General features: G+C 40.1%; 2 protein-coding genes across 2 annotated transcripts in view; both read left to right on the top strand.

Moving 5' to 3' along the window:
- agbl4 (AGBL carboxypeptidase 4) overlaps positions 1–27,326 on the top strand; it is a 320,509-nt gene that overhangs the window by 235,083 nt on the left and 58,100 nt on the right. The gene's annotated exons all lie outside the window — the stretch shown is intronic.
- Positions 5,264–20,268, top strand: bend5 (BEN domain containing 5). The gene is made up of 6 exons (XM_083555527.1): positions 5,264–5,559; positions 6,811–6,941; positions 11,388–11,748; positions 13,167–13,315; positions 16,000–16,213; positions 16,361–20,268. The coding sequence occupies exons 1-6, from the start codon at positions 5,379–5,381 to the stop codon at positions 16,552–16,554; spliced, it is 1,230 nt and encodes a 409-aa protein (XP_083411653.1). The 5' UTR covers positions 5,264–5,378; the 3' UTR covers positions 16,555–20,268.

Here is a 27,326-nt window from a genome sequence, read left to right as displayed (position 1 = left end):
ATGGAGAAGTATAGAGAAGGTCAGAAGGAGTTGCATTGTGTGTTTGTGGATTTAGGGAAAGCGTACGACAGGGTGCCAAGAGAGGAGTTGTGGTATTGTATGAGGAAGTCAGGTATGTCAGAGAAGTATGTGAGGGTGGTGCAGGACATGTATGAGGACAGTGTGACAGCAGTGGAGTGTGCAGTAGGAACGACCGACTGGTTCATGGTGGAGGTTGGACTCAAGGATCGGCTCTAAGCCCTTTCCTGTTTGCAGTAGTGATTGACAGGTCTACGGACGAGTTCAGAGTAGCTGAATAGCTGGCAGACGTAGAGGACATGGGGTTATGGAGACGGATAATCCACTGTAGCAACCCCTAACGGAAGCAGCCGGAAAAAAGTGAGAAGCATTGTGATTTAAATGATATGTCTTTCAGCAGCATTGAAACTGGGATATAATAATATAAACAGACCAAATTTGGCTCATACTGACTTATAAAATGCTATTAATTTTGACTGAGATATCTGTAATAGAGACGAATGTTTTCATAAAATGTAGTAGATAATGTCACAATATTGCCATCTTTTAAAAAACTGTGCATGACCTCCTTCAAAACCACAATGAATCTCCTTCTTTTTTAACTCTAACAATTGCGGTTCCTTGTCTAAGGCCATTGGGGCTGAAAGGAGTAAACAGGCTTTGCCGCTCATGCTAACACGGCTGAGAAATCATATTTAGAAGGTTACTTGGGAGATATTGCTCCCCGATCTGGCCGGATCGATAGCGCAGGCCCTGGAGTGAGAGTGATCCTAACGAATCGCATTGAACAGGCCTGGAGTTTGAGCACTAGTTCAGCGCTGCTCATTTGTTCATTTAAAGGAAGATCAATGGGCCTCCTACTGTGTCACAGAGGATACACGGTGGGCTGGCACACCGGCAATGATACCCTTCTGAATATTTGATGTGTGTGTGTTGGTGTGGGGGGGTGAATTACACAATATAGTTTTGCAGCTGCTCTCTCTGTTATTTACGCAGAGGGTCTCGGGGCAACACAAATTAGTAATCGATGGTGCTCCGCTGCAGCCTGTTTGGAGGCCACTGTTCATTTCATGGGCTATCACTTTTTTTATTACCGGGCTGATGCCGTCACGGCCAATTAATTATTCATGATGTGCTAATTCAAGGGACAAAATAAAGTAACGTAATTAAGACCGGTTCAATTAAACAAGAGAGGCTCTGTGTTTATCAATATAAGATGAAGGCGCCAAGCAGTTCCGTACTTGATCGACCCTGACTGTCTGTGCTCCCTGAACATACTGGACTCTTTATTTTAAAGCATATTTGTAATGCTCTCTAAATGATCCTGCTGTCCCCTGCGTGCTTCAGCGAATCTGGCAGAGGCAGCAGGTATTGAGCATGCCAGACGTTTGGCTCTTACTTAGGCAGTGATCATACTCACACAAATACACAGCCACTTACACACACAGGCACCTGTGCAATCGTCTGTCCTTTTCCCAAACTGGCACAGGTGCAGCATTTTGATTGGCCATGTGCTAATGGCTAATATGTTTGCACCTAATGCCAGTGTCATAGGGCCTCATATTTATCTCGCTCTGTCATCATCATCATCATCCTCAATTGGCAAACTGTTAGCACCTCACCCAAAACCCGGACATTTTTAAATTCCAGTCACAGAGCAGCTACCGCCCTCTCTGAAGCCCAGCTCCATCAGCCACATCATTATAGAGATTATCCCATGTCTTTTATTAAATGGCGGTTAATGTATCACCAATAAAGATGAATGAGGGGAGCTGAGAGACTCTAATTAGAGGCACATGATGTCTGACTCGGTGTCGGCAACTACTTGCGGTTGCCAAACTCTTTGAGTCGCCATCACGGGCCTCACCGTGTGTGGTTGCACAAACAGATGCAAAGTGGTTTTATGTTTTGCAGTGTTTTGGTGTTTCAATATTGCACAGCACAAAATATACTGGATATTGGCTAAGGAGACAATTCAGAATTGCTGAGGTAATTAACTTTCTGATCCAGCCATTAAAGCCATAAGGCTGAAATAAAAACAAAATATCTGTGTAGCATTCTGGGAAAAAACATTATATGTCACTGTGACAAACATCCATGAGTTTGTGGACACCTGACATAGAATCCATGTGTTTTTTTCCCCAAGCTATGGACACAAATTTGGAAGGACATAATCATATCCAGTGCTATTACATGCTATTGGTCCTACAGTGTCTATTTTACCAAACCAGTCTAAATAATGCTTTACTTACTGTTAAATATGCCTACATTTCCTGCTAAGTCCATGTCTTAAAAAGAGCAGGTTTTACTCTGTGATAAACCAGTCGAACTACCTACAGATATTGAACACCTATTCTAACTAACTAAGTGTAATTTCCTCACACAGTGAGAATCAGGTTTATCAAGTTTTGTAGATAAATGCCATAGCAAAGTGGGCACAGGCCTGATTAGCTCAGTTTGTAATCAGATGCCAATCTCCAGTGTTCCCAGAAACGCTCACTGTTTTAGAGGTAGCAAGATATAACATGATAGAACTTAACACTCGGTTGAGGCGCATGCGAAAGGTAAACAGAGTATAGTCAAGTTTTTAAAACTCTACGTAGCAAAAAAATGTCACTTGAAGCTGCCACCCATGTTTGGGGTGTCACTCGGTGGAAGAAGAAGAAGAACAGACACAGTGAAATGCTTTCTTCACATATCCCTGCTTGCTTGTAAGGCCTTGCTTGAAGGGCCCAAGAGTGGTAGCTTGGTGATACCGGGCTTGAACCCCTGGTCAGCAATCCAGCACCTTAACAACTGAGCTACCACTCCCCCTTAATTAATTCCTTTCTCTGTACAAAACGCATTTTGTATTTTACACTTTTATTTATTGTAAAATTGACATTTACCGAGAGGTTTTGCTTGTGTCATGATACTTTAGTTGTGTGCTTTCATTTCTGATTTCATGTGCGGTTATTTATACACAGAGGACACAGAACGAGCAGGAGTGGAACACGCTTATTTTAGACTTCATTTTGACTCCACATTTCTTTAGCCGAACATGAACACTGGGGCACTTCATTTTGCTTCGGGTTCACTTGAAAGCTGTGAGATGTGTTGAGTCTTATTGGAGCAGATTCAGGCTGCAGGATAAGTGATCTATTGAGGAACAGATTAGGCGAGTGCCACCGTCCCGCATTGTTACTATCCAGGTCACACTCTTGCCCTTTTTCCTCGTTTTTTTCCACACACTGCCAGGGCTAATGGGGATTCTATATGGCGCTTTCACTTACTCAGAGAATGTGAAACGGACACAAACTTCGTTTTTTCTTGTAGAATATTTCTGGACTATTTAAACTGGCGTCTCTCAAGCATCCCAGACAATTATTTGCTTAAGGTAACCAAAAGAATAAAGTAACTTTTGTTAGCTGTGTTTTTCAGATGTTCTTTGTACGTCTGTAAAGAGAAACTCTTCTACAAAGTAACATGAAAACAGGTCAGCACTCGATAGTCCATCTGAGTCAAACAATGACATGAAAAAGAACCGTGTAAAGGAAGTGCCATCCAAAGTTCTGCATCACTTGCTTTTCAATTACGGCAGATGAAGCAGAACGGAATTGTTAGTGCCATTTATCGGATGTGCACCTTTCTGTATTAAATCCCAAGTCAAGGAATCTGTTGCTGTGTACAACAACCTGTCTGTGAGATCCCTTTCATTGTCAGAGAGCCTGTGTGAGTTTATTAGAAACAAGGAAGGAATATAAAAAAAAAATCAGGAAAAAGAGAAAGACACTGGCACACTTCTCTGAACAACGTGCACACAGTCAGTGCCAGTCATCCTGAAGAAAACCTCTCGCCTCTGTGTGTGTGTGTGTGTGTGTGTGTGTGTGTGCGTGTGTGCGTGTGAATTCTGATGCAGAACAAAAGCAATAGCTGAATGAATCGATTATGATAATGGGCGGTTGGTGTGAAGAGCGTTTTCCCACTGAATGAAATTCAGATGATGGATTATTGAAAAAAACATTAACTGAGATCTTTATGCATTGCTTGGTAACCTCTTTCTCTAGCACAAAGAACTGCAGATTTCTTTTATCGCTTGACTATCGAGTCTATTCACTGGAACATTTTAAATTCTACAATCTGCTGAATTATCATGACAACGACCAGTAATTTCAAAACATACCCTAGTAAAAAAGCCTGTCATTTTGGTGAGCATGAGATAATGGTATTCTTCTGAAACCCTTCAATCAAAAAAAAATACACATGCTTTACTCTCTCTGATTTGTGTGGAATGTGCTAACGAGTAGTAAGCAAACCAAGTATTACAGTAAGCAACTAGTAATTAATGCATCATACGTTCAACTTTTTGATTGTTAAAAGTGATTCAGTAAACAATACATTAGCTACATGGAAAGAAATATGGAATTTAGTTGGGTCCATAATTATAGTCCTCACTCCTGTAACTGCATACCTCTCATATTTCCACAATAGATCCTGCAACTGTAAGAAAGTCCACCGATTATATTTTCGAGATGATGACTATGAAATGAATCACCACTTGAACAACTTGTATGTGGATGTCCAGAAAATATTTTAGATAATAATTTGAAAATAAAAAAATTGGAAAAACTATACAGTAGCATAGAGTGACCACATTTTCTGCTATGAATCCATGGTTAAAACTTCAGTATACATTTATCAACATACTGTATGTGATGCATCTCTTTAAATATTACACTCTTAACCAACTACTTTTCCTTGTGTTGTATGATTAAGGGGGCATGTTTTGTAGCATCTCTTTCACCTTATTAATAATTGAAGGTACATGATTAGACCTTAAGGACGTTGATGGAGGCCTACCTTTAAACCTTGACCCCAAAATCTAATTACAGATACTCTAAATAAACCTTCTTAGGTCGAAGATACATAATAAAGGCACAAATTGTGCATCTTTGTCCGTACCACCTGAGTGATAAGTATTAAAAAAAGTATATGAATTGAATGGCCATTAGAGTTTATTTAACACTTCTTAGATTGTTCATAGTTTTAGTTGTTTTTGAGTTTCGATTTAAATTAATTCAATCAACCGGCCATTTAATAGGTGTATTATTTAAATAATCACAAATAATAGTTTCCTTAAATAATGCCATGTTCTGTTTAGTTTTCCTTCAAAACAATTTTTAACAATATTAATATGTTAACACAGTTCACTGATCCTCTGTGAGCCTCTCGGGGTTGATTAGTCGAGTCTAAGTCAGAGAGGGCGCTGTGCACCAGGCAGAACTAGTCGATCCCAGAGGCATTTCCCTTTGTGTTTATATTTTTAATTGTTTTAGAGGGAAACTGAACCCATACCCAAAGTGCTGGACCAAAGAGAAATAATGTATGCTTTTGTGAGGTTTTTGGAGGACGACACGTGCTGCGCTTTACCCGTTGCGAATGTGAGAGATTTGAGACCAGTGCACAAAAGAGATTTTGATGAGCAGAAGGTGTATGTGGTGCTCCGAGGTGAGGAGAATGGTACAGGCCAGCCGGCCAAGGCGCACATTCTCGCTCTGGCAGGTAAGTTCGCAGATCCACTGCTTTCCTTTTCTTCCTCACACACTTCCTCCGACTTTCCACACAGGGAAAAGATCAAAACTCCAGTCTAGACATGCTTCTGCTCTGTTCCTACACACTGACACCATTTCTCTTAAAGGAAAGCGTGCGGGTTTAGTCCATTTCTACAGAAATAAATATATAATGTATATATTGCCTTCTTACCTCAGGCATTAGCAAGCCTCTAAAAACCTAACTCTGGTTTTTCGCGTCTATTTTGCACGACAAATATGACTTGTGGCAGCGTATAAGAAGCAGCAGGAGGAGGTGTGTTTGTATTCATCTGTATATAGAAAGATAGAGGTGGTGTGTATGTATATGTGTAGCTAGTTAGCTTGAGAGTTAGCATAGGTGTCTCGTACGTTTGCATGCTAAATACCGGAGCTAGGTGTGTAGCTAGCCAGCGTGCTAACGTGAGCGACGTCAGGAGACAGGGGCTGCAGGGAACATGCACAACGTGGTCACTCGCCTTCGTGTCACCGTGTCTGAACTTCAGGGTGGGAAAAGATTAGAATTGAACCTTCAGGTCTAAGTGCATTGATTGTGTGTGAGTGATAGGAAGTGTTTTAGGCAGATCAGTGAGATGTCAAGGCGCAAGATTGTATGATCTGATTGTTTCATTACAAAATAATAGAGAGAAATGTGTAGAGAAGAGCTGTTATTATTGCTATTATTCAAGATCCTGTTTCCATATTAAACTCGTAGATCATTGGTTAAGACTTTGGGTTACTGATCAAGGTTTCAAGCCCCTGTATTACCAACCTGCCACGCTTGGGCCCTTGAGCAAGGCCCTTAACCCTCCGTGCTCCAGGGGCTGACCCTACACTCTGACCCCAGCTTCCTAACATCACTGGGATATGCGAAGAAAGAGTTTCACTGTGCTGTAAGGTACACGTGATGAGTAAAAAAGCTATCAAACACATCTATCTATCTATCTATCTATCTATCTATCTATCTATCTATCTATCTATCTATCGAATGACAAATAGTTTGTCATTGCACAGTGTACAATGAAATTAAGTGTCAGAAAATATACCTGAAACTATTCATACTACTGGTATTTAGAAGTGTAATGAATTAAAATAAATTTGTAAAGACCTCCAACATGTTGCCTTTGAAGACTTTTTCACACTTCTGTTTAAATCTCTTACATGCACATTCTGAAATCTCGCCACTGACTTTACTAATATTCCTTTCGTCCCCCCCCACCACCAGAGAGCATTGAGGAACTGGACAACAGTATTATGCAAAAGAAGATGAAAATTCCTAAAATGACTACCAGGAATGCAGGACATGCCATAGAGAATCACTTTGGTGAAGAACGAATTCCACTCCGACATAAAAAGGTACAAGGACACGTCCGCGATTTCAGATGCTCTTGAAATCCGAAAGCACGCAGCTCTGCATGCCATTATGCTTTCATGAAAAGTGATAAGATTAATGTGACTTTTTTTACGCATGGTTTTTATTTTTAGTTGATTCGCTTTTTCATTAGTATTGTCTTTAAGATAGAAATGGCAGTGGTGAACACTGATTTTAAGAAGGAGGAGGATCATAGGGTGAAGTATAAGAGTGGAGGAAGGTGCACACAGGTGGACTACGTTCTATGAAGGAGATGCAACCTGAAGGAGATCGGAGACTGTAAGGTGTTGGCAGGGGACAGTGTAGCTAGACAGCATCGAATGGTGGTATGTAGAATGGTTTTGGAGGTGAAGAAGAAGAGGAGGAGGAGAGTGAGGACTGAAAGAAGAATAAGATGGTGGAAACTGAAGGAGGAAGACTGTAGTGAGATATTCAGGGGAAGGGTCAGACAGGGGCTCGGTGGTGATGAAGAGGTGCTGGATTATTGGGCAACTACTGCAGAAGTAATAAGAGAGACCGCTAGAAAGGTACTTGATGTGACCTCTGGAAAGAGAAAGGAAGATAAAGAGACGTGGTGGTGGAATAAGAAAGTGCAGGAGATCATAAGGGAAAAGAGGTTGGAGAAACAGAATTGGGATCAACAGAGTGATGAGAAAAGTAGGCAGGAGTACAAGGAGAGGAAGCCAAGGAAAAGGCATATGAAGAGCTGTATGAGAAGTTGGACACTAAGGAGGGAGAAAAGGATTTATACCGATTGGCCAGGCAGGTGGGAAGGATGTACTGCAAGTTAGAGCAATAAAGGATGGAGATGGAAATGTGTTGACTAGTGAGGAGAGTGTTGAGAAGATGGAGAGAGTATTTTAAGCAGCTGATGAACGAGGAAAATGAGAGAGAGAGAGAGAGAGAGGGAGAGAGAGAGGGAGAGAGGGAGAGAGAGAGAGAGAGAGGGAGGGAGGGAGGGAGAGAGGGAGAGAGAGGGAGAGAGGGAGAGAGAGGGAGAGAGGGAGGGAGGGAGAGAGGGAGAGAGAGGGAGAGAGGGAGGGAGGGAGGGAGGGAGGGAGGGTTGGATGATGTGGAGTTGGTGAAGCCAGAAGTGGATAGAATTAGTAAGGAGGAAGTAAGAGCAGCTATTAAGAGGATGCAGAGTGGAAGGTCACTTGGACCAGATGACATACCGGTAGAAGCATGGAGATGTTTAGGAGAGATGGCAGTGGAGTTTTTAACAAGATTGTTTAACAGGATTTTGGAAGGTGAGAAAATGCCTGAGGAATGGAGAAGGAGTTTGCTGGTACCGATCTTTAAGAATAAGGAAGATGTGCAGTCCTGCAGTAACTACAGGGGAATTAAGTTGATCAGTCACACCATGAAGTTATGGGAAAGAGTGGTGGAAGCCAGGCTGAGAGAAGAGGTGACCATTTGTGAGCAACAGTATGGTTTAATGCCATGGAAGAGCACTACAGATGCCTTATTTGCTTTGAGAATGTTGATGGAGAAGTATAGAGGTCAGAAGGAATTGCATTTTGTGTTTGTGGATTTAGAGAAAGCGTACGACAGAGTGCTCAGAGATTATTTGTGGTATTGTATGAGAAAGTCAGGTGTGGCAGAGAAGTATGTGAGGGTGGTGCAGGACATGTATGAGGACAGTGTGACCGCAGTGGAGTGTGCAGTAGGAACGACAGACTGGTTCAAGGTGGAGGTTGGATTGCATGAAAGATCAGTCCTGAGCCCTTTCCTGTTTGCAGTGGCGATTTATGGACTATGATGTTTGCGGATGATAGTTATTTGTGGTGAGAGTTGGGAGCAGGATGAGATGAGCCTGGAGAGGTTGGTGCTGGAGAGAAGGGGAATGAAAGTCAGTAGGGGTAAGATGGAGTACATGGGTGTGAATGAGAAGAAGGGCAGTGGAGTGGTGTGATTGCAGGGAGAAGAGGTGGAGAAGGTGGAGGAGTTCAGGTACCTGGAGTCAACAGTGCAAAGTAATGGAGAGTGTGTTAGAGAAGTAAAGAAAAGAGTGCAGGCAGGGTGGAGTGGGTGGAGAAGAGTGACAGGAGTGATTTGTGATAGAAGAGTATCTGCAAGAATTAAAGGGAAAGTTTATAGGACTGTGGTGAGACCTGCGATGTTGTATGAATAAGAGACAGTGGCATTGAGTAAAAGACAGGAGGTGGAGCTGGAGGTAGCAGAGCTGAAGATGTTGAGGTTTTCATTGGGAGTGATGAGGATGGACAGGATTAGAAATGAGTTTATTAGAGAGACAGCACATGTTGGACGTTTTGAATACAAGGTGCGGGAGGTGAGATTGAGATGGTTTGGACATGTGCAGTGGAGGGACATGGGGTATATCGGTATGAGAATGCTGAGGATGGAGCCACCAGGAAAAAGGAAAAGAGGAAGACCAAGTAGGAGGTTTATGGATGTGGTGGGGGAAGACATGCAGGAAGTTGGTTTGAAAAAGGCAGATGTAGAGGACTGGGGGGTATGGAGACGGATGATCCGCTGTGGCGACCCCTAATGGGAGAAGCCGAAAGAAGATGATGATTGTTTTTAAGAAGGTGTCTTCAATTCTAGAGTGGGGAATGGCAAGGTTTAGATCAGAGCTACGTTATTGTGACAGCTGTGGGAATCGTACTGTTTCATACCACAGTGCGAATGCATTTTCTGAAGTTTTCCAGCACGGTAAAATGTTTAGGGCAGTACAGTCCATTTTAACACAATAATCCTATAACATAAGCGATGACAGGAACTTGCTCTCATTGACATTTCACAGCCTTAATCTTAACGCTTAACTGTTCAAATTCATTAGTAAATTACACTTTGTCATCTTGAGCATAACATTGTTGTATAAGCAGAATGTCACATGGCCAAGGGTGAAGTTATACATAAAATAATTTCTTGGGCTTTTATTTATTTATTTTATTTGTTTTGTATTAACTGCATTGTTTGTCGTGTGTTATTCCTTCAAGTTTTTGATAAAAAATTATAAATATAAGATAAATAAATATAAGATAAAAGCTTATAAATATCACTGTTCTTTAAGTGCTCAGAACAGACAATTTTAGCGTGTGAAATATATCAACAGTGACAAACCCAAAGGTTTTGCTTGCACATGCAGGGAGGATCTACAGTATGTTTGTAGGATATTTTGTCTTTATCCTGCATAGCCTTCTGGATCTCAAAAAAAATAAAATAAAGATTTTTGTGGCAGATAGCGTATGTTTAAGATTTAGCACTGTTCTGCTACAACACAGTCTGGATATATTAATGTTCAACTTAAAATACCTATTAGATAAGATTAACATCCACTCCTCTGTAGCACTGGCTCAAGTCTCATGTAAGTCATGGACACAATCTGAGAAGCCATTGGGTAGTAAAGCTCAGATCAGTGATCTGGTGGGTTCCAGAGTTAAAACTAAACTAACAAACTAAAATGTAACTAGTATGAAGTTGTGTAATTTCACCACTTGTGCAACACTGATTCATAATGGAGTCGGGTTTTTAGTGAGAACAATGACTGGAAACATGCTGGTATTAATAAATCAATACCTTACATAAGAATGCATGGGAATTATATAAGAATGAAGAAATGTATGCTCAGTTAGCATCAAGTTAGCTGATTACCAAAATGGGAGAAATCTAAAAATGTGAAAGATTTGAGTTCGAGATTAATCTTAGCTCCAGGAATTTGGTGGCTTATCTGAATAATTCCAATACACAGTTCTTCCTGCTGATAAGATATACCTTTATTCGTCCCACAGTGGGGATATTTCTGTTACAGCAGCCAAGATAAAGAAATGTGCAAATATATAAAAAGTAGAAACATAATACAGTATATACAACACAGTGTATAAATACAAAAGAAGAAAAGGAGACCACCAATAGGTGGTTACGCTATAAAACATATTGCACATGGGTAATATTGAACAGTTTTAAATGATTGGTATTGCACATTTATTGCATCAAAAAGGGTGGTGTGCATCTTATAGTATGGCCTCTGAATTTGTGAATCATACGGTGATTTGTTGTTTCCCTTGGCTGAGCTGTTCCCTTTCTGGTTGTTGGTACAAAGGTTGTTTCTCAGACCAAAAATAGACTTTAGGATCTAGTCATTGTGTAAACAGTCATTCTGACACTGCACACCTGGTCAACTAGAAAGAGCTGTCAGTAACACTTGGAAACATGGGTGGATTCAAAGAAAAGGTGCCAAGTTTAAATTAACATCTCTAAATGTAACTAGTAATGACATGAACTTCTGCTCGTCTCTTATCCGTGATCTTGTCATATATTGCAACAAAGAGCAGAATCTGCCTTGCCATTTCCAATACTTTTGGAGGGCACTGTATGTGGTGTATTCCCTGAACTTTACCGTAGGTTTCTACTGGTTTACAATGGATGTGCTTTGCATTGTTGTTAAACGGTTGTTTGTCCGACAGGTGCAGTGTCAGGAGCATCAACGGGCCTCTAACTCCTCCAAGAGCCTTGCAGCTGTAGTGGCACGTCTGGAAAGAAATGCAGTGAGCTCCTGTGCTGAGGGTGAGGAGCTACGTGAGGAAGAGGAGCCGGAGGAGGAAGAAGCTGTGGTGCCCCGTGTCCTCTATGAGGAGCTGGTGCACAGCTACAGGCAGCAGGAGGAGGAGGTTCGGCGGCTGCAGCAAGAGCTGGACCGAACACGCAGGCAGCTGCTGCAGCAGGCCAAGAAGCTCAAGGAGCACAGCAGTTTGCTCACAGAGGTCAAGGAACTACGGGACTTCAACCGCCGCCTGCAGGACGTGCTGCTCATGAGGCTGGGTAGTGGTGAGATACACACACACACCCATACACACACACACAGGATACACCCAATATACCCTAAAACTTTCTCTAATTGCATCAACAAGTATTCTGTATATGTTAAGCCAGTGATGGGTGGTATATAAGTTCAGAAAAGTCAACAGATAGAAATTTTTAAAATAGCTTTATATAAATAAAAAAAATCTACAAATTCAACTATGTATTTCCCTTAAAGCATTTGTTTTTGCAAAAAAAAAAAAAAAAAAACAGCCTTATTTGTTGCAAAGCAGCTGCACAAACAGCTGTGGGATTGCAGACAGCTTATTGACTGCTTGGTTTATGCTTTCTTCAACAAATGGCTGGTACACAATGACAACCTTTGTTTATGAGGAAACAGCTGACAGAACATTCTTAGGGAAATCTCTGTCTTGTCACCTCCCTCATCGCCTTTGGTTTCGCAACATGAACAGCAGAAATAAATCCTCTACCACACTTTGCTCAGTAACATGAAATATTTAAAACTCACACCATGGACTACCTATAAAAGTATTTTAGGTATATTGGATAATAATATTGATTGGCTAATATGTTTCTTTTACCGAGATCAATGTCTTTATCGCTTAGCGTGTGTGTGTGTGTGTGTGTGTGTGTGTGTGTGTGTGTGTGTGTGTGTGTGTGTGTGTGTGTGTGTGTGTGTGTGTTTTCACAAGATAACAGCACAGCAATGCCATGATCTTGACTTGGCTTTCACAACTACTCTGCATTTGTGAAGTGTTGTGTGTCCAGGAAGGGGAACTTGGATAGGAGCATTACTTTTCTTTTCTGTTATTAAGCCATTTTAAGCCCAGACCATGGATGTCATCAGGATTTGAACTACTCTGCAACACCTGATGATTTTGTATTTTAAATAATCCTTAAAAAAAAAAAAAAATTTTCTTTTCTTTTTCTACAAGAATCAATTTACGTGTACCCTGAAAGGACCCGTTATTTTTTGTTAGGCAGCATATTACACATCAATACCAAATTCAAATAAAATTAGGCGGAATTTCATGTAATTATATATTTGTTTCCACTCTTTACTGAAAGAATGTGCAAAGGAGCTAGGACAGTTTCCAGGCCAGCTGCTGTGTCTGTGTTCCTGGCCTGATTAATTTGGGGTCAGGGATACAGTAAATTGGCCGATATTAAAATGTGTTCGTTGTATTAGAGCTAAGCATGGGTGGCCACCAAGCCAGCTTACTGAGCTAAAATAACCCGGCTGTCAGGGAAGCTTTATTTTTTATTTTTATTTTTTATTTTTTATTTTTTTATGCAGCTAACCGAAGTGTGAATGATGTGACATATCTTTTCATGCTTTTCCTTGTTTTATTTTTCTAATTTAAGCCAGTGTAATAAATAAGATCTGTTCATTAATCTGCGGTTGAATGTTTTACTTCTTACAGAGCCAATGCATGATAATGGAACTCAGACAATCAAAGCTGAAGTAGTAGAGCCAATCTCTGAACCACAGGAAATGTGTAGAGAGGAGGCCAACACTAGCTCCACCCACTCCCCCTCTCCGAGGACTGTCTATACCTTCAGTGATGGAAAAGTAAGTGGGAATATGTGTGCGTGTGTGTATGAGAAAGAAAGAGATGCTTGATGGTACATCCCTTTGAGGCTGAACACACATATTTTAACAGAGTCCTTGCTTGGGGGCTGTGTAGTCTTTTGTTCAGGCTTTTTAGTTTTCTCTAATTGGCTATGAATCTTTTGTCCCAGGAGGCATTTTTACATTTACTGTGCTATTCTCTTAGCTATCCAGGAGAGCAGACATTCAACCAGTGTTCACCCTTATTCCTTCTTTTTCTGACTCCGATCAAGCATGAAGAGCAAAAGCAAATTAGGCCTTACACACCCGCACATTGCCCATATTAATTATTTGTACCACAGGAGTTGTCTTGAGTGACGGCTAGCCAGAAAGAACAAAAATCTCCTCTAAGAGCAGGGAAAAGCATGTCTGCTGGCCGGCAGCCTAAAGCACAGTAGTTACATTAGGGGAAAGGCCTTTGGAAGCCAGCCTAAAAACTTCTCAGAGTGACAATCCTCCTGATGGTTTGCTTGGCATCATCTTCTACAATGTAACTTTAAAAGTCGGTCTGGTGTCTGCCTGAACACGTTATTCTGCCTGGCAACGCCTTCATTCCTGCATACATTTAAGAAACATCACTCATGTTCACCCCAGTTCCACTCTTCATGAAGTCTTAGAGGATGGATGGGGGAGGGAGTTCACAACCTAGTTCTGATTGGGAGTTGTATGTAATGAGACTGTACAAAATAGACCATAATCTAAGGGTGTGGTATGAGTTTAATTATTAAAAAATGTCTCACATTTCAAACATGCCATCGAGCACCTGTAAATCCACTAATACAAATCAAATGGAGAGAAGGTGATAGAACTGTAACTGTACCTAGAAGAGGACAGTGAAATGAGCAAAGACACAACTTCAGTGTTAACTCAGAAGGAGCTGGAAAGATCTACAGCTCAGACAGTGGGAGCTGTTCACAGTACACTAATGGGAAGAAAGCCATTATTGGAAAAAAAAAAACAAAAACATTTGGAGTTTGTCAAAAGGCATGCTGGAGTCTGTCAACATGTGGGACAGGGTTTGGTCTTCTAGTTTGATGAAACCTTTTGAACTCGCATACATTTGACCGCAACACATTGCTGATCACCCTGAGAACATCTTTATCACATTGAGCACGGTGCTGGTAGCATCATGTTGTAAGGGTGCTTTTTTTTATAAATCAGCACGGTTAAGGATATTAGTCACAGTTGGAGAAAGCATTTGTTAAAATAGCCTAGTCAACGGCCCAATCTTCGTCCGCTTGGAAATCCAAAAAATCTACATTTAGTGTAATAAATGGCATACAATGAATAAGACTTATCTTAGATTAGATTCACCTTTTTTTATTCAGCAACCATTTTATTATATGATTTCAAGGGACAATACTATAGAAATGAAACTTGGATATATTTTATAGTCAATGTGAAGCTTGTACAGCAGTACAGATTTACTGTCCTCTGATAAATAACTCAACATACAGCGAATATTGTCTAAATAACTGGCAACAAAAGTGAGTACACCCTAAGTGAACATGTCAAAACTGTGTCCAAAGTGTCAGTATTCTGTGTGAGCATCATTGCTATTTAGCACTGCTTTAATCCTCCTGGGCATGGAATTCACCAGGTTGTTACTCGGATCCTCTTCCACTCCCTAATAATGACCTCATGGAGCTGCTGAATGTTAGACACATGGCGCTTCTCCATCTTCCACTTGAGGATGCCCCACAGGTGCTCAATATGGTTCAGGCCTGGAGACATAATTGGTCACTCCATCACCTTCAGCATCCTCAGCACGGCAGTTGGCATCTTGGCGGTGTGTTTGGGTTCGTTATTATGTTGGAAAACTGCGGTTTCTGAAGGGAGGAAATTATGTGGACAAACTCTAAAGCAATGCTGGCAACGTCTTTGATGGATCCCTGCGATGTCTGTTTTGAGTGGAACCCTTCTTGGAAAATCTCTGTATGACCCTGGCCACTGTACTGTAACGCAGTTTCAGGGTGTTACTGATGTTCTTATAGCCTCAGCCTTCTTTGAGAAACAATTCTAATTCTCAAATTCTTTCTTAAAGTCTTTGCCATGTTGAACATCCAGTGGTCAGTATGAGTAAATTGTGCTCAAAACACTAAATTTGAACTGCTCTAATACAAAAACTTTTTGTTGCCAGCTATTATGACAATAATGAATGGATGTTGTTTTTAAAGGACAGTAAATCTGCACTGCTATACAATCTACACATTGACTACTCTAAAATATAGGTTTTATCTACTTATATAAGTTTCATTTCTAAAGTATTGTCCCTTGAGAAGATCTCCAAAAATGGTTGCTGAAATGTGAGAGGGGGTTTACTCACTTTTGTGAGATACTGTACAATAACTGCAAAAATTTTTAGTGGATAAGACATGTCAAGAAGATAGCATACTCATAACATGGTATACATATGTACATTATTTAAATAGAAACTTTTACAACAAAACATTACTATATTCTTTTCTTCATCGTTCTGGATAAAAGGTTGTCAATGATTTTTGTTTACATGCTATTTCACTGGTATTAAGATACGAAGGTCGTGATGTTGCTGTTCTGGTCCTACTAATATTGTGTTCGAGAATCATGATTAAATCGTGTCATTTAGGGGGTAACTATTAAACGTGTGTGCCGTTTTCCTCTAGGTCCACTTGGGTGGAGGCATCTGGGTGGAGGAGGAGAAGTGGCATCAGCTTCAGCGTACACAGGGTGATTCTAAATTCACCAAAAACCTGGCTGTCATGATCTGGGGTACAGAGACGCTGAAAAACCGCAGTGTTACTGGTGTCGCAACAAAGAAGAAGAAAGACGCTCTGCCTAAACCGCCTCTCTCACCAAGTAAACTCAAAATCGTACGAGGTACACTTTCATCAGCATATGTACTTCACAAGCCGATATGAGATTTGGTTTTGGGTGACGTGTACATCACGTATGGTACTGCGATGCATTGAAATATTCTGTATTGATGAATTCATATTCTAGCCCTAATCGACTTTTTGTTTTTAGAGTGTCTATATGACCGTGTGTCTCAGGAAACAGCCGACAGTGCTGAGATCACTCAGCGGCTATCCAAAGTGAACAAATACATCTGTGAAAAGATTATGGATATCAACAAATCTATCAAGAATGAGGAGAGGAGAGAGTCCAAGCTCCTTATCCGGCAGACGGTAAAGATGGAGAACTTGTATGATGGCATGTAGGACCTTCAGAGTACATCATAGACTGCTGCTGCGAGAAGAGGTTACACGTGATCACCCGCGCTGCCGTTTTGGATTTTCACAAGCCCACAGCGAGGCCTTCCCCCCCCCACTTTGTTTTTATTTTTCATTTTGTTTAAATACCCCATAACACCTTAGAGGCTAAAAGACAGCATTACCCACAATCCACACAGCCTTTGTGCAGTCAGCGAGAAGTGGCTTTGGTTAGGGGGATTATACAGTTTGATTGTGAAATATTGAGGGAAGGGGTATGTGGTTGTTAATCAGTCATTGTTTTTGACAGGAGAGATCCTTTAAATCACATCAGATAACAATGTGTGCGGCACATCGGCTGGTGTTCTGTGTCAGAACATGTCCTAATGTCTAAGTCAAGAATGAAGACTTTCCTTGAAGAGAGCTTGTGATTAATCTTTCAAGACTGATGGTTAGAACCTTATTAGTTTATTCCTATTTCAAATATATTGAGGAATTGGAAGTTCAGCTATTTCCATCAAGATTTGATGATGGTGCTAAAGACGTGTTCTTAGACGAACTCCCTTCGTTTCATGCCAGAGCAGTCACTTTACATTAGTGAATGTGCATTTACATAAATGTTTACATATCAACAGAATGCTTTAGAGTCGTCTCTTTCAGTTTCTTATGTAATGTGTCTAAAATTTCACAAATGAATGGATGCAGCATTTTCATATAACTGTGATTTAAGTTCCACAGTGGATTAGAGAGTTGTTCGCCAACCCAGTTGTTTAGAACCATTATATAGTTAGGCTGAGGAACAAGGAGCGGGCAGGGATTTTACACTTTTGATATGGCAGTTGAAACTGTTGTGTTTTTTATAGCAAGCTGTGATTGTAATATGAGCTGATATTGCTTAACCTGCACTTTGGTGTGTTTGTGTGTGTGTGTGGTAACGTGGCAGAAACAGTGTGTGGATGTGGGTAAAGCTGTCAGCAGTGCTCGGTGGTTTTATTTTTTTTTTGTTTTTCCCTTTTTTTTTTCCGCAAACCAACCAAACGGCATCTCTAGAGGATAACTGGATCCTCTAAAACCTCCTCCGAGGTGGAAAATAGAGGGGGTGAATTTTAGTGACAACTTCCAGTGAGCCATGCCATCCATCTTTTTTTATTTTTATTTTTTCCCCCAGCCTTTTCATTTTGCCCCTTTCACAATTTCATATTTTTTGCATTTCACAAAAACGGTTCATGTGGCTGTGCATTGAAAGGCCTGCTTGCTGCAGGTTTGAGTTCTTAACTGTGATGGCATACTGCTAACTGTGAATCAACCTCGAATCTGCCTCTCAGCTTTTTCTCTCTCATCACTTTCAGTTTCCTGTCTTTGTTGCTTATCAAACACATGTACATGTTTTTAGTTAATGGATTAAAATTTTCTTTTTTTTTTTTTTTTTTTTTTTTTTTTAGAGGAGAGATTTTATTGTATATTTGGACATATTTGGATCTTGAAGATCTATATCCAGGCTGCACCTTATTCTGCTTAGCCTCTTATTTGAAACAAGTCATCGTCGTGTCTCTGTATGATTCCATCTTCTCTCCATGCCTGTTCATGCATAGTATTTCCACTTTTCTTTTTAGTCTTCACTTTGCTCTTCACAAATGCATTATCTCTTAATGGGATGCTGTCAAAGAAGCAAACTCTATTTTAAATTATAATAGCTCATTTACAATCGTCAATTATCACAGTGCTCCTACAAATCACGTCACTGTGAGCCATTTGTAAAGGAGAATCATTTCACTTTTTGTTCCGTTTTCTGGAAGTGTGCTTATAATTGAAACAGATGTAGTCACCATATACGACAGCACTTTAATCCTAAGAAAGGCCATGTCATAATGATGGGCAAATATGGATCTTAATGGTGATATTAAGGATATCTCCCCCCCACATCCCCCTCCAATTGCTAATCAGAAAACCTAGCACTTTTTTTTTTATTTTTTTTTTATACAACTCCAAAGTTGAAAAAGATCCCATTTATGTTTCATAGATAGCTGTTTAAGAAACATTTACTTAATTGTAACTTACCTCTTATATGTTGGTGTAATAATGAAAGAATAGACCGTTATTGTATGGTTTATGGTTTAAGGTTATATTTTTCTGTGAACTTTTCCTCTGTATGTCGATGTGTCGTGTGTTGTGTGCTATATGTTGCCCCACTAACTGAATATGTGCTATATATGATAATAGCTCTGTGGGTACACTGGAAAACACCAGCTCTAAATTGGCTGATGTTAAACAATAGCCAAAAGAAACTGACAATCCTCGTGACCGTTTCCTCTTGAGATTTGTCAGCTGTAATGTTGCCTTGAAAAGCAGTAATTCCTCTTCGATAGCCACTCGCTCGGAGTGAACAGCTTTCACATGCAATATAATATGGCTGACAAAATGTAACGTCCCTTCAGTTGTGAACCCTACCAGGGGAAATTGTGACTGTGAAATGTACAAATATGCTATATATTGCCATGAGAAACTGTATTCATACGATGCTTAAAAGCTCCAAAAGCAAACCGGTACACCTCTCTGAGATAACGGCCCTCTGGTCCGCACTAGTGAACTTCATTTCGTCGTCGTGTTTGCCTCCACGTTTTAGACTGACATCACTGCGGTGCTTAAGCTTTGAGCTGCTCGGCTCCCTAAAGATCCCAAACAATCTGGAATGCGAAGACGAGCGTTTATAAAATGTCTATGCGGAGCCACCAGGCTAATATTTGGGAATCACGAATCCAGGAACTGGTTTGTTTTTGATTTATTTTTTAGTCGAGTTTCTATGCTGTATGCTCCATGTGAATGTGTGTAGGTGTTGGGTATTCTAAAGCTCCTCGGGTGGTGGATTTTATGTAAGCCAAAGTGGAATAGTGATCATTCAGCTTGGTATGAACTTGCACAGAATTAGCCTATGACAAGGTCCAGTGTCATCCAAGTTTTAAAAAAAGTGGCTAAATATATACTTTTTGTTTAAAAAAAAAAACTCTCAAAATATGAGATTTTGCTTTCGCTTTCAATAGTGCTGTCGTGCATCATTTCATTTCAGTAACGCATAAAGCTTTCAGTGGTATAGATGTGCATATACTGTTCTTTCAAGCAGAATTTCTTCATTTAACCATTTCTTTTGTTTTCAATGCCAAAAAAGGGGAACAGGGAGAACGGTTACTAAAGGTCGATTTATGTGTGTAGAATAGTAAGGATTTTGCCTCCTTTTTAAAAAGCCACATACACAGATGAAATGTGAGTGAAATGCTGAGGACCCATCAAACATAGACAAAGCTGCCCAGACCTCCACTCAAGCTCTTCCTGCTAGCGTCATGTCATGACTCGCTGTTCAGACTCACTCTAGCAGGTTCCAGGTCTCAGCCCATGTCAGCTTTATTCAGGGCCAAACTCAGAGCAGTTCATTTACAACTCAGCTTTAACATGATTAAAAAATAATAAGAAGAATGATAAAAAAAAAAAAGTATTTTTTTTATAAAATCACAACAGGTTATTTGTGGCAGTAATGAATTGTGTACTATCTGAATCCTACCTCATGGCTTATCATGTCACTTTAGTTATGTGCTCCATTCACAGCACCTCAGTCTACATGGGCACAGATTTGTAAATAAACCAGTCTCTATTGTAGATTTTTACAATCATACAGCTGATTTCTGCTTTCTTGTCTTTTCCTTTTTTTTATTTTTTTTTTATATATATATATAAAGAAAACTATATATATATTCAATATAAACCTCCTTTGTGAGTCTGCCTGATTTTTGTAAAGGAGCAAGTCTTTCTTTCTAATTGTGTGGTTCTGTTGGTGTCCTCTGTGCTGTAAATATTTTTCTGGTTGATGGTGCTACCAGCACACGTGTCATTTACCTCAGATGGTGCTACTTTTTTACTGTGGTGGATGTCAGTCAGTGTCACATGATCAAAAACCAGTAGTTTTTCAGTCATTTTCTTTCATATCGAATGAAATCAGGACGGACGTGTCTTGCTCGTCACAGCACACATGCCATAACGTTGTTGTTTGCTTCATATTGGTGGACGGTTCTGTGTAGAGTATTGTTGGTCAGGCGTCAATAGATAACTTTTTAACAGTATGCGTAATGTTATTGACAGCAAAATGAAATGCTGTGGGGAGATTATTAATTTCCACAGTCAATCTACCTGAATGGTACTGGGCAGTGTACCGTGGTCCTCAGCTTCTCCAGCTCCACTGTAGTTACCATCAAAACTGCAAGAAATTATATATTTAGAAAATATTTTAGATATTGCAATACAGTACAATGTATTTTAAAGAGTTTGTATAACTTGCCAAAGTGGTTTTCTCCCAAAGACAGTTTATTTGCAACGTCTCTTAAGAGTCAAATATTTAAAGGCAAAGCAAGTGATCAATTCTTTATTAATAACACTGCTAGACTTTTAAAGTGAATATAAATTCTATTTCCTGCCTTTGTTATTTTCATTTTCCATTAAACTTGAGGGGAAAAAAAGAAAAATCCAATTTTTTTTTTAATGAGAATTGGTTTCCCCCCACCACCACCACCATGTTTTTGTTGGTGTTGCATATCGGTGTTATGACTGAAATGTTTCCTGAACAACCTCAAGACTAGAATACACTCAATATCTGGAATCAGCTGTGTTGCATTTAAATCTGTCCTTTCATTTCATCTTTCATGTTCTTTGTTCTTGCTGCTGAATAATATCTAGAAATCGATGTATATGTACTTAAATATATTTTTCAGAATCAATAGAGAATGTCTTCTAAATACAACTGTGAAAACCCTTTTCTTTAAGTGGCAGGTGTTGTGGGCGTGGTCTTTTTTTTTTTTTTTTTTTACACACACTGTGCTTTTGTCCCAAGTCATCTCTTTAGATAGAGTGCACATGCTCAATGTCCTTACATTTGGGTTGCAGTTCCCATGAAAGTCCAAAGACAAGGGCTGGCAGGTACGCCTGGTTTCTTTAACCGAGCCTTTGTTCCTGATTTGGAAAGCGCACTTGGCCTCGACAGAAAAACCCGGTCAATGTTTAGTCTGTAACAGTAGGCTTGAGCTGGGTGGAATAAACCAGGCTGTCATGTTTAGCTTCCCGCTGGGTTTAGGGAGACAACCTGAAAAAATAAAATTAAAAAAAAGCAATGCATTTCCACACTGACCGCTCTCACTTTCCTCTGGTGCCTGACTGCTGTAGTTGGTCAGCATCAGTTTATTGTGTATGTGCTGCAGTCCAAGTACTCTTGTTCTATGTACAGATCAGCAAAATAAATTCAGACTTTTATTCTACAAATAATAGTGGCCGTCTTTTTTTTTTTTTTTTTTTTTTTTTTTTTTTCTTCTGTCGGTTCTTTTGCTTTGTGAGTATATTTTACATCTTACTATTTAAAGTAAACTGTTTAAATGATTAAAAAGGGCAATACTTCATCATCATTCACTATTTCCATAATCAGGTATGGAGGTAAAAAAAAAAATGCATTAAAAGCCACTGAATAAATTAAATGTAAACACACTGAAATGTGCTACTTTGGAAACCACATTTGTCTTAATTTTTACATTCTTTTATTTTGATTTGAATGCTTAGGGATTTCCATTCTGAAAAAGGAAACATAAAAAAACATGGGATTTTGCATATCACTAATTCAGTTTTTAAAAGTCAGTCAGCCTCATTCAGTAGGCATTTCAAATTCACTTTTGTTGCACGGAATTCTGAATTCATAAACAATGAAGTGAAACTTCGTTTACAGGCATGTGGTGTTTGAGAGCTGCAGTCCTACTCATTCAGTGCTCTTAAAATGAGTTAGAACTTACTAACTTTTTCTCCCTTTTGTACTTTACATCGTTTAATGTTCTTGGTCTGGACAAGTAGTTTTGTCTACTGACACACTGGTTTCCCTTCAATATTTTGAAAAAGACTAAAGCTTGTGAATGTACGACCATAAGACTTCATTTGTTGTTATAATAAACTCCACTCTTCTGGGAAGATGTTCCACTAGATTTTGGAGTGTGCTTGAGGAGATTTCTGCTCATTCACTGATGTAGGGTGTGGAGGCCTGGTCTGCGTTCCAATTCATGTCCGAGCTCTAAAGCAGGCCACTCAAGATCTTCCACTCCAACTCATGTACACAATATCTACATGAAGCTAGCATAAAGCTCAGCTAAAGCAGGTTTTCATTAGTAGGATTTGTATTAAGAAGTGCCTTGTCTGCAAACCGAATTATTTTGGAAAACAGACAGTGAATCCAATCATCAGAAATTTTCAGAGCTCCGTTAAAATCTGGTCACACACTGTGTGAATTATTGGTTTTGTATTTTGCTTTTCTGCTGCTAATTCCCTCCAGCACTACCTGTAGCCTTTGGAGAAAAAAAAAAATTAGTCTCTCACTGTAGACGCTGATATGGACACACCACGTAAGCTTTATGATCTTTCACCCATATGTTCAATATCTCATCCACAAGTCAGCACCCTTTTTTTTTTTTTTTTTTTAACTTTATTGAGAATGTGTAATAGTGTTTGAGATGGCATCAGACAGCTCTTGCTTTGTTGTCTTATTTGGTGTGTATCATCTGCTGGATCAGTTCTCCCCCCCCATTCTGTGGCTTTGACTTTGAATTGGATACACAGAGCCAGCGATGAGCGAGAGGGTGTGTGTTTGATGTGTGGAGCAGTGTGAGCGCGCTCGGAATTAAAAGCTAGATTGATCGGAGTGTCAAAAAGAGATAAGAACACTGGTCCGTCTGATTTATTAGGGAGGCAGGGAGTTAATATCAGAACACCCAGCTGCATTCTCTCTCTCTCTCTCTCACTCACACACACACACACACGCACACAGAGTTACTTTTATTGTACACTTATATCCATTGTAATGTTAAAAGAACTTTTATAAGATGATTAAATCATAGGACAAAGAGATTAATGGGAAACTTGCTAGGATCTGTTTAGATTTTTCTTTTAAAGGCCGTCGTCTCGGATGCTTTTATTAATTCTTTCTTTTCCATTTTCATTATTTTCCATGGCAACAGAGCCTGCGGCCTTACAAATGCATATGTAAAAGAAAATGTTTCTATACAATATGCCGGTTATTTATTTATTTATTTATTTGATTTTTACTTGGCCCAAGTTTTCTCATCGTTCTCTCTGTGCCTAAGGGGACTGCTGAATGTCATTAGCGCTAACAGTGTCCACATGGCGGTAATGTATTGCAGTGAGGGATATTGACAGGGAGATGATTCAGTATAGTAATGATGGATGAAGCCGGCGCTCTGGGCCAGCACACACAGGGCCATACGTGCTCAGAGAGAGAGAACACACTGCTCGTCTGCAGCCTCTCAACTGCATCTCTTTCTTCTGGTTTTCTCTGAAAATCTATGAAGCGCTTCTAGAAAAGTAGTTTTCTTTTTCAGCCTTGAAAACCCCGAAAAAAAGTCGTATTTGCTGCGTTTTCTATTACACGGATTTAATAGCATTGTTTCTTGCCTGTAGAAACCTGTTAGTTCTTGACATCAGCTACACTTCTGAGCGATTAAATTGGGAGGAAAAATGGCAAGGAAAACTTTTTCTTCCTTGCCGCTAAACGATGTGCCAGTCAATCAGAGAGGGACTACATCGACTCCTGTCTTTATGTGCATTAAAAAGAGACATATGCTCATTACCTTCCCCTGGGGTGCTGGGATAAGGTGTGTGATGTGCTATAATGCGATCGGATACGATTATCACAGAATGAGATGGGAGGGTTTTTGTAGACTATTACTGTTAACTGCTGGAAAATTTTCAACTAGAATGTCCCCGGGGTCTGTGGCCGTCTTGCAAAGTAAAAGAAGAAAAGTGGTAATGGAGAAGAAGAATAAAGAGAATAAAAAAAGTGCCTCCGATCTCATGTAGCCAGACATGCTGAACACGTGTCGCTTTAATCTTTACGTCTCCTAACCATGCGTCCATCAGGAGCCGGCTACATGGAGCTTCATGTATCCTCCTGCTACGTGTAGTGTTCATAGTGTTTCTCACATCATTCTCATGTTGTAGGAATGAGTTTGACAATACGATGGATGCTGAAAAGATGAGAGAGAGAGTGTGCATTATAAACCACTGAACTCTTTCTGTAGTAAAAATGCATTTATGTGTGTGTGTCCGTGCAGGAAATTCAACCGTAGTATACACTGATCAGGCATAACATTTATTACCACCTGCATAATATTGTGTGGGTCCCCCTTTTGCTGCCAGAACAGTCCCGATCCATCGAGTATTAACAGCATTCACTTCTTTAGCAATTTGAGCTACAGGAGCTCGTCTGTTGGGTCGGACCACAAGGACCAGCCTTTGCTCTCCACGTGCATCAATGAGCTTCGGCCGCCCAAGACCCTGTTGCCGGTTCACCACTGTTCTTTCCTTGGATTACTTTAGATACACTGCAGACTGAGGACATCCCACAAGAGCTGCAGTTTAGGAGATGCTCTGAGCCAGTTTTCTAGCCATCACAATTTTTTGTAAAACTCGCTTAAGTCCTTATGCTTGCCCTTTTTTCCTGCTTCTAACACATCGACTTTGAGGACAAAATGTTCACTTGCTGCCTAATAAACTAACAGGTGCCATGATGAAGATAATCAGTGTTAATCACTTCACCTGTCATAATGTTATAATGTCCTAATGTTATGCCTGATCGGTGTACACGGTGAAAGCTTAGCTTGTAAGTGGCACACTCCTAGAAGTTTCTTTATACATGTGGAATTTCAACATGACAACCCACAGGTGACCAAGAAGAAATATTTTTTCTGCTTGGAAGCACTGCTGAAATGTGCTCTATGTGCCTCACAAAACCCCGGTTCTCTTAAAAAAGATAGGAATCGATATGTTTCTGAGTAAAAAGCTGCAGCCATACATCTGGGCTTTCTTCACTGTAGCTCGTCCTGGTCTTCTTTTGTGGTCGTAATTATGTTTAAAGGAAGGTCATTCACACTCGGGCCGGTAAATGCCATTAACCTGTACGCAGGCTCGACAGCATAGCGGCCTCTTTGTCCTCAAGTCTAATCAATGAGAGAAATCTGCTCAGGTAAAATTTTTTTTTTTTTTTTTTTTTTTTTTTTTTTTTTTATGGCTGTGGTATATTGATGTAAGTTCATTGATTCGGTCTGGGCCTCGGTGTGAAAGAGCTTAAATACTTACTTCTAAAGAGAGGTAGAAAAGTTAATAGAGAAAAGGCTGTACTCCTCTTTGGACTGATTAATCCAGTGCGTTTTCTTTAAACCCCTGATGTTCCATCATGAAACGCTGAGAACAGAGCAAGAAATGATCTTTTAAATCATTAAATGTGAGCATTTACCTGGTTCTCCATCCATCAAGGCCTAATATCTGTGCTCTTTATTATTCGGAGTCATGTCCTCCCACTAACCATACAGATTTAATTGGATCCGTTTATGGAGATGTGCAGCTGTAGGGTCTGGGTTCGATCGTGAGTTCGGGTTACTATCTGTGTAGAGTTTTACACGTCCTCTCTATTCATGGCATGTGGGATCCTTCTGGGTTCTCTGCTTTCCCTCCTGGTTCTTTAGGTAGACTGGATACTGTAAGTTACCACCAGGTGAATGCGTATGTGCATAGACTGGTGTCGCATGTGAGGTTTTCTCACTGCATGTGCTGTTTTCGAAGTGGGATTCATGGTGTATATCGAGGGGATCTCTGATTGTTCTACTTTGAGTTTTCACATCAAATCGCAAGTTAGTTCATGTCTATAACTAGTGAATGGGATCAAATGAAAACGTGTAAACGTATTATAATAGCGAACAGTCATTCCAATCTAACTTCACAAAGCAGACAGTGATTGAAATCTCCATCTGTCTGCGTCGAACGTTTTTAAAATTGCACTTACGCGGTGACCGTATGGAGGTCCTTGGAGATTCGACTAATCTTGCTACAAAAAGTTTGAGTCTCTGTACTATCAGCTAGATTTCTGAAAGAAAGCGTGTGAGTGTAAGCTTTTCATTATCCGTTATACACTGATCAGGCATAACATTATGACCACCTGCCTAATGTGTTCGTCCCCCTTTTGCTGCCAAAACAGTTCTGACCCATCAAGCATAAACAGCATTAACTTCTTCAGCAATATGAGCTACAGAAGCTCAGCAGGTGCCATGATGAAGAGATAATAAGTGTTATTCACTTACCGGTCATAATGTTATACCTGATCGCTGATAGTCTGCCAAGTTAACATTTTAAATTCTTATTTCATGTTTCTCTAAACATTCCCGATCCATCTGCAGTGTTACCTACTTTTAGAGGCACAAGACCTGGTCTTTTGGAGATGATCTGACCCAATCATCTAACCATCACTGACAGTCAATCAGACGCATACGCTTGCTTTCAACACCTTAACTTTAAGAACTGGGTGTTCACTTGCTGCCTGATGATGATCTCACTTCTTGATAGATGTCACTGTAACGAGATAATCAATGTAATTCACATCACCTGTCAGTGGTTATAATGTAGTGGATGATTACGATCAGTTTTCGATCAGCCCTTGTTTTGCTCTTGTGCTACTATTCACCCTGACTGATTGAGTTGCGTGTTACATTCTGATATATTTGTCCATATTAAAACGAACTGCAGAGGAAATGGTATAGCAGGCTGATCTCTCCTCTCTCTCTCTCTCTCTCTCTCTCTCTCTCTCTCTCTCTCTCTCTTGCTCTCTCTCTTGCTCCGTCTGTGTGCAGCAGAAGGCTTTTTAAATGACTTCAATTAATGCAGAATGCTGCCTCAATTAAAAAATCCAAAGCTATCATGAA

This window comes from Silurus aristotelis, assembly GCF_946808225.1.
Source record: "Silurus aristotelis genome assembly, chromosome: 11".
In the NCBI taxonomy this organism is placed as follows: Eukaryota; Metazoa; Chordata; class Actinopteri; order Siluriformes; family Siluridae; genus Silurus; species Silurus aristotelis.
The sequence above is the reverse complement of the archived record's forward strand: the minus strand, read 5'-3'. Positions and strand labels throughout refer to the sequence as shown.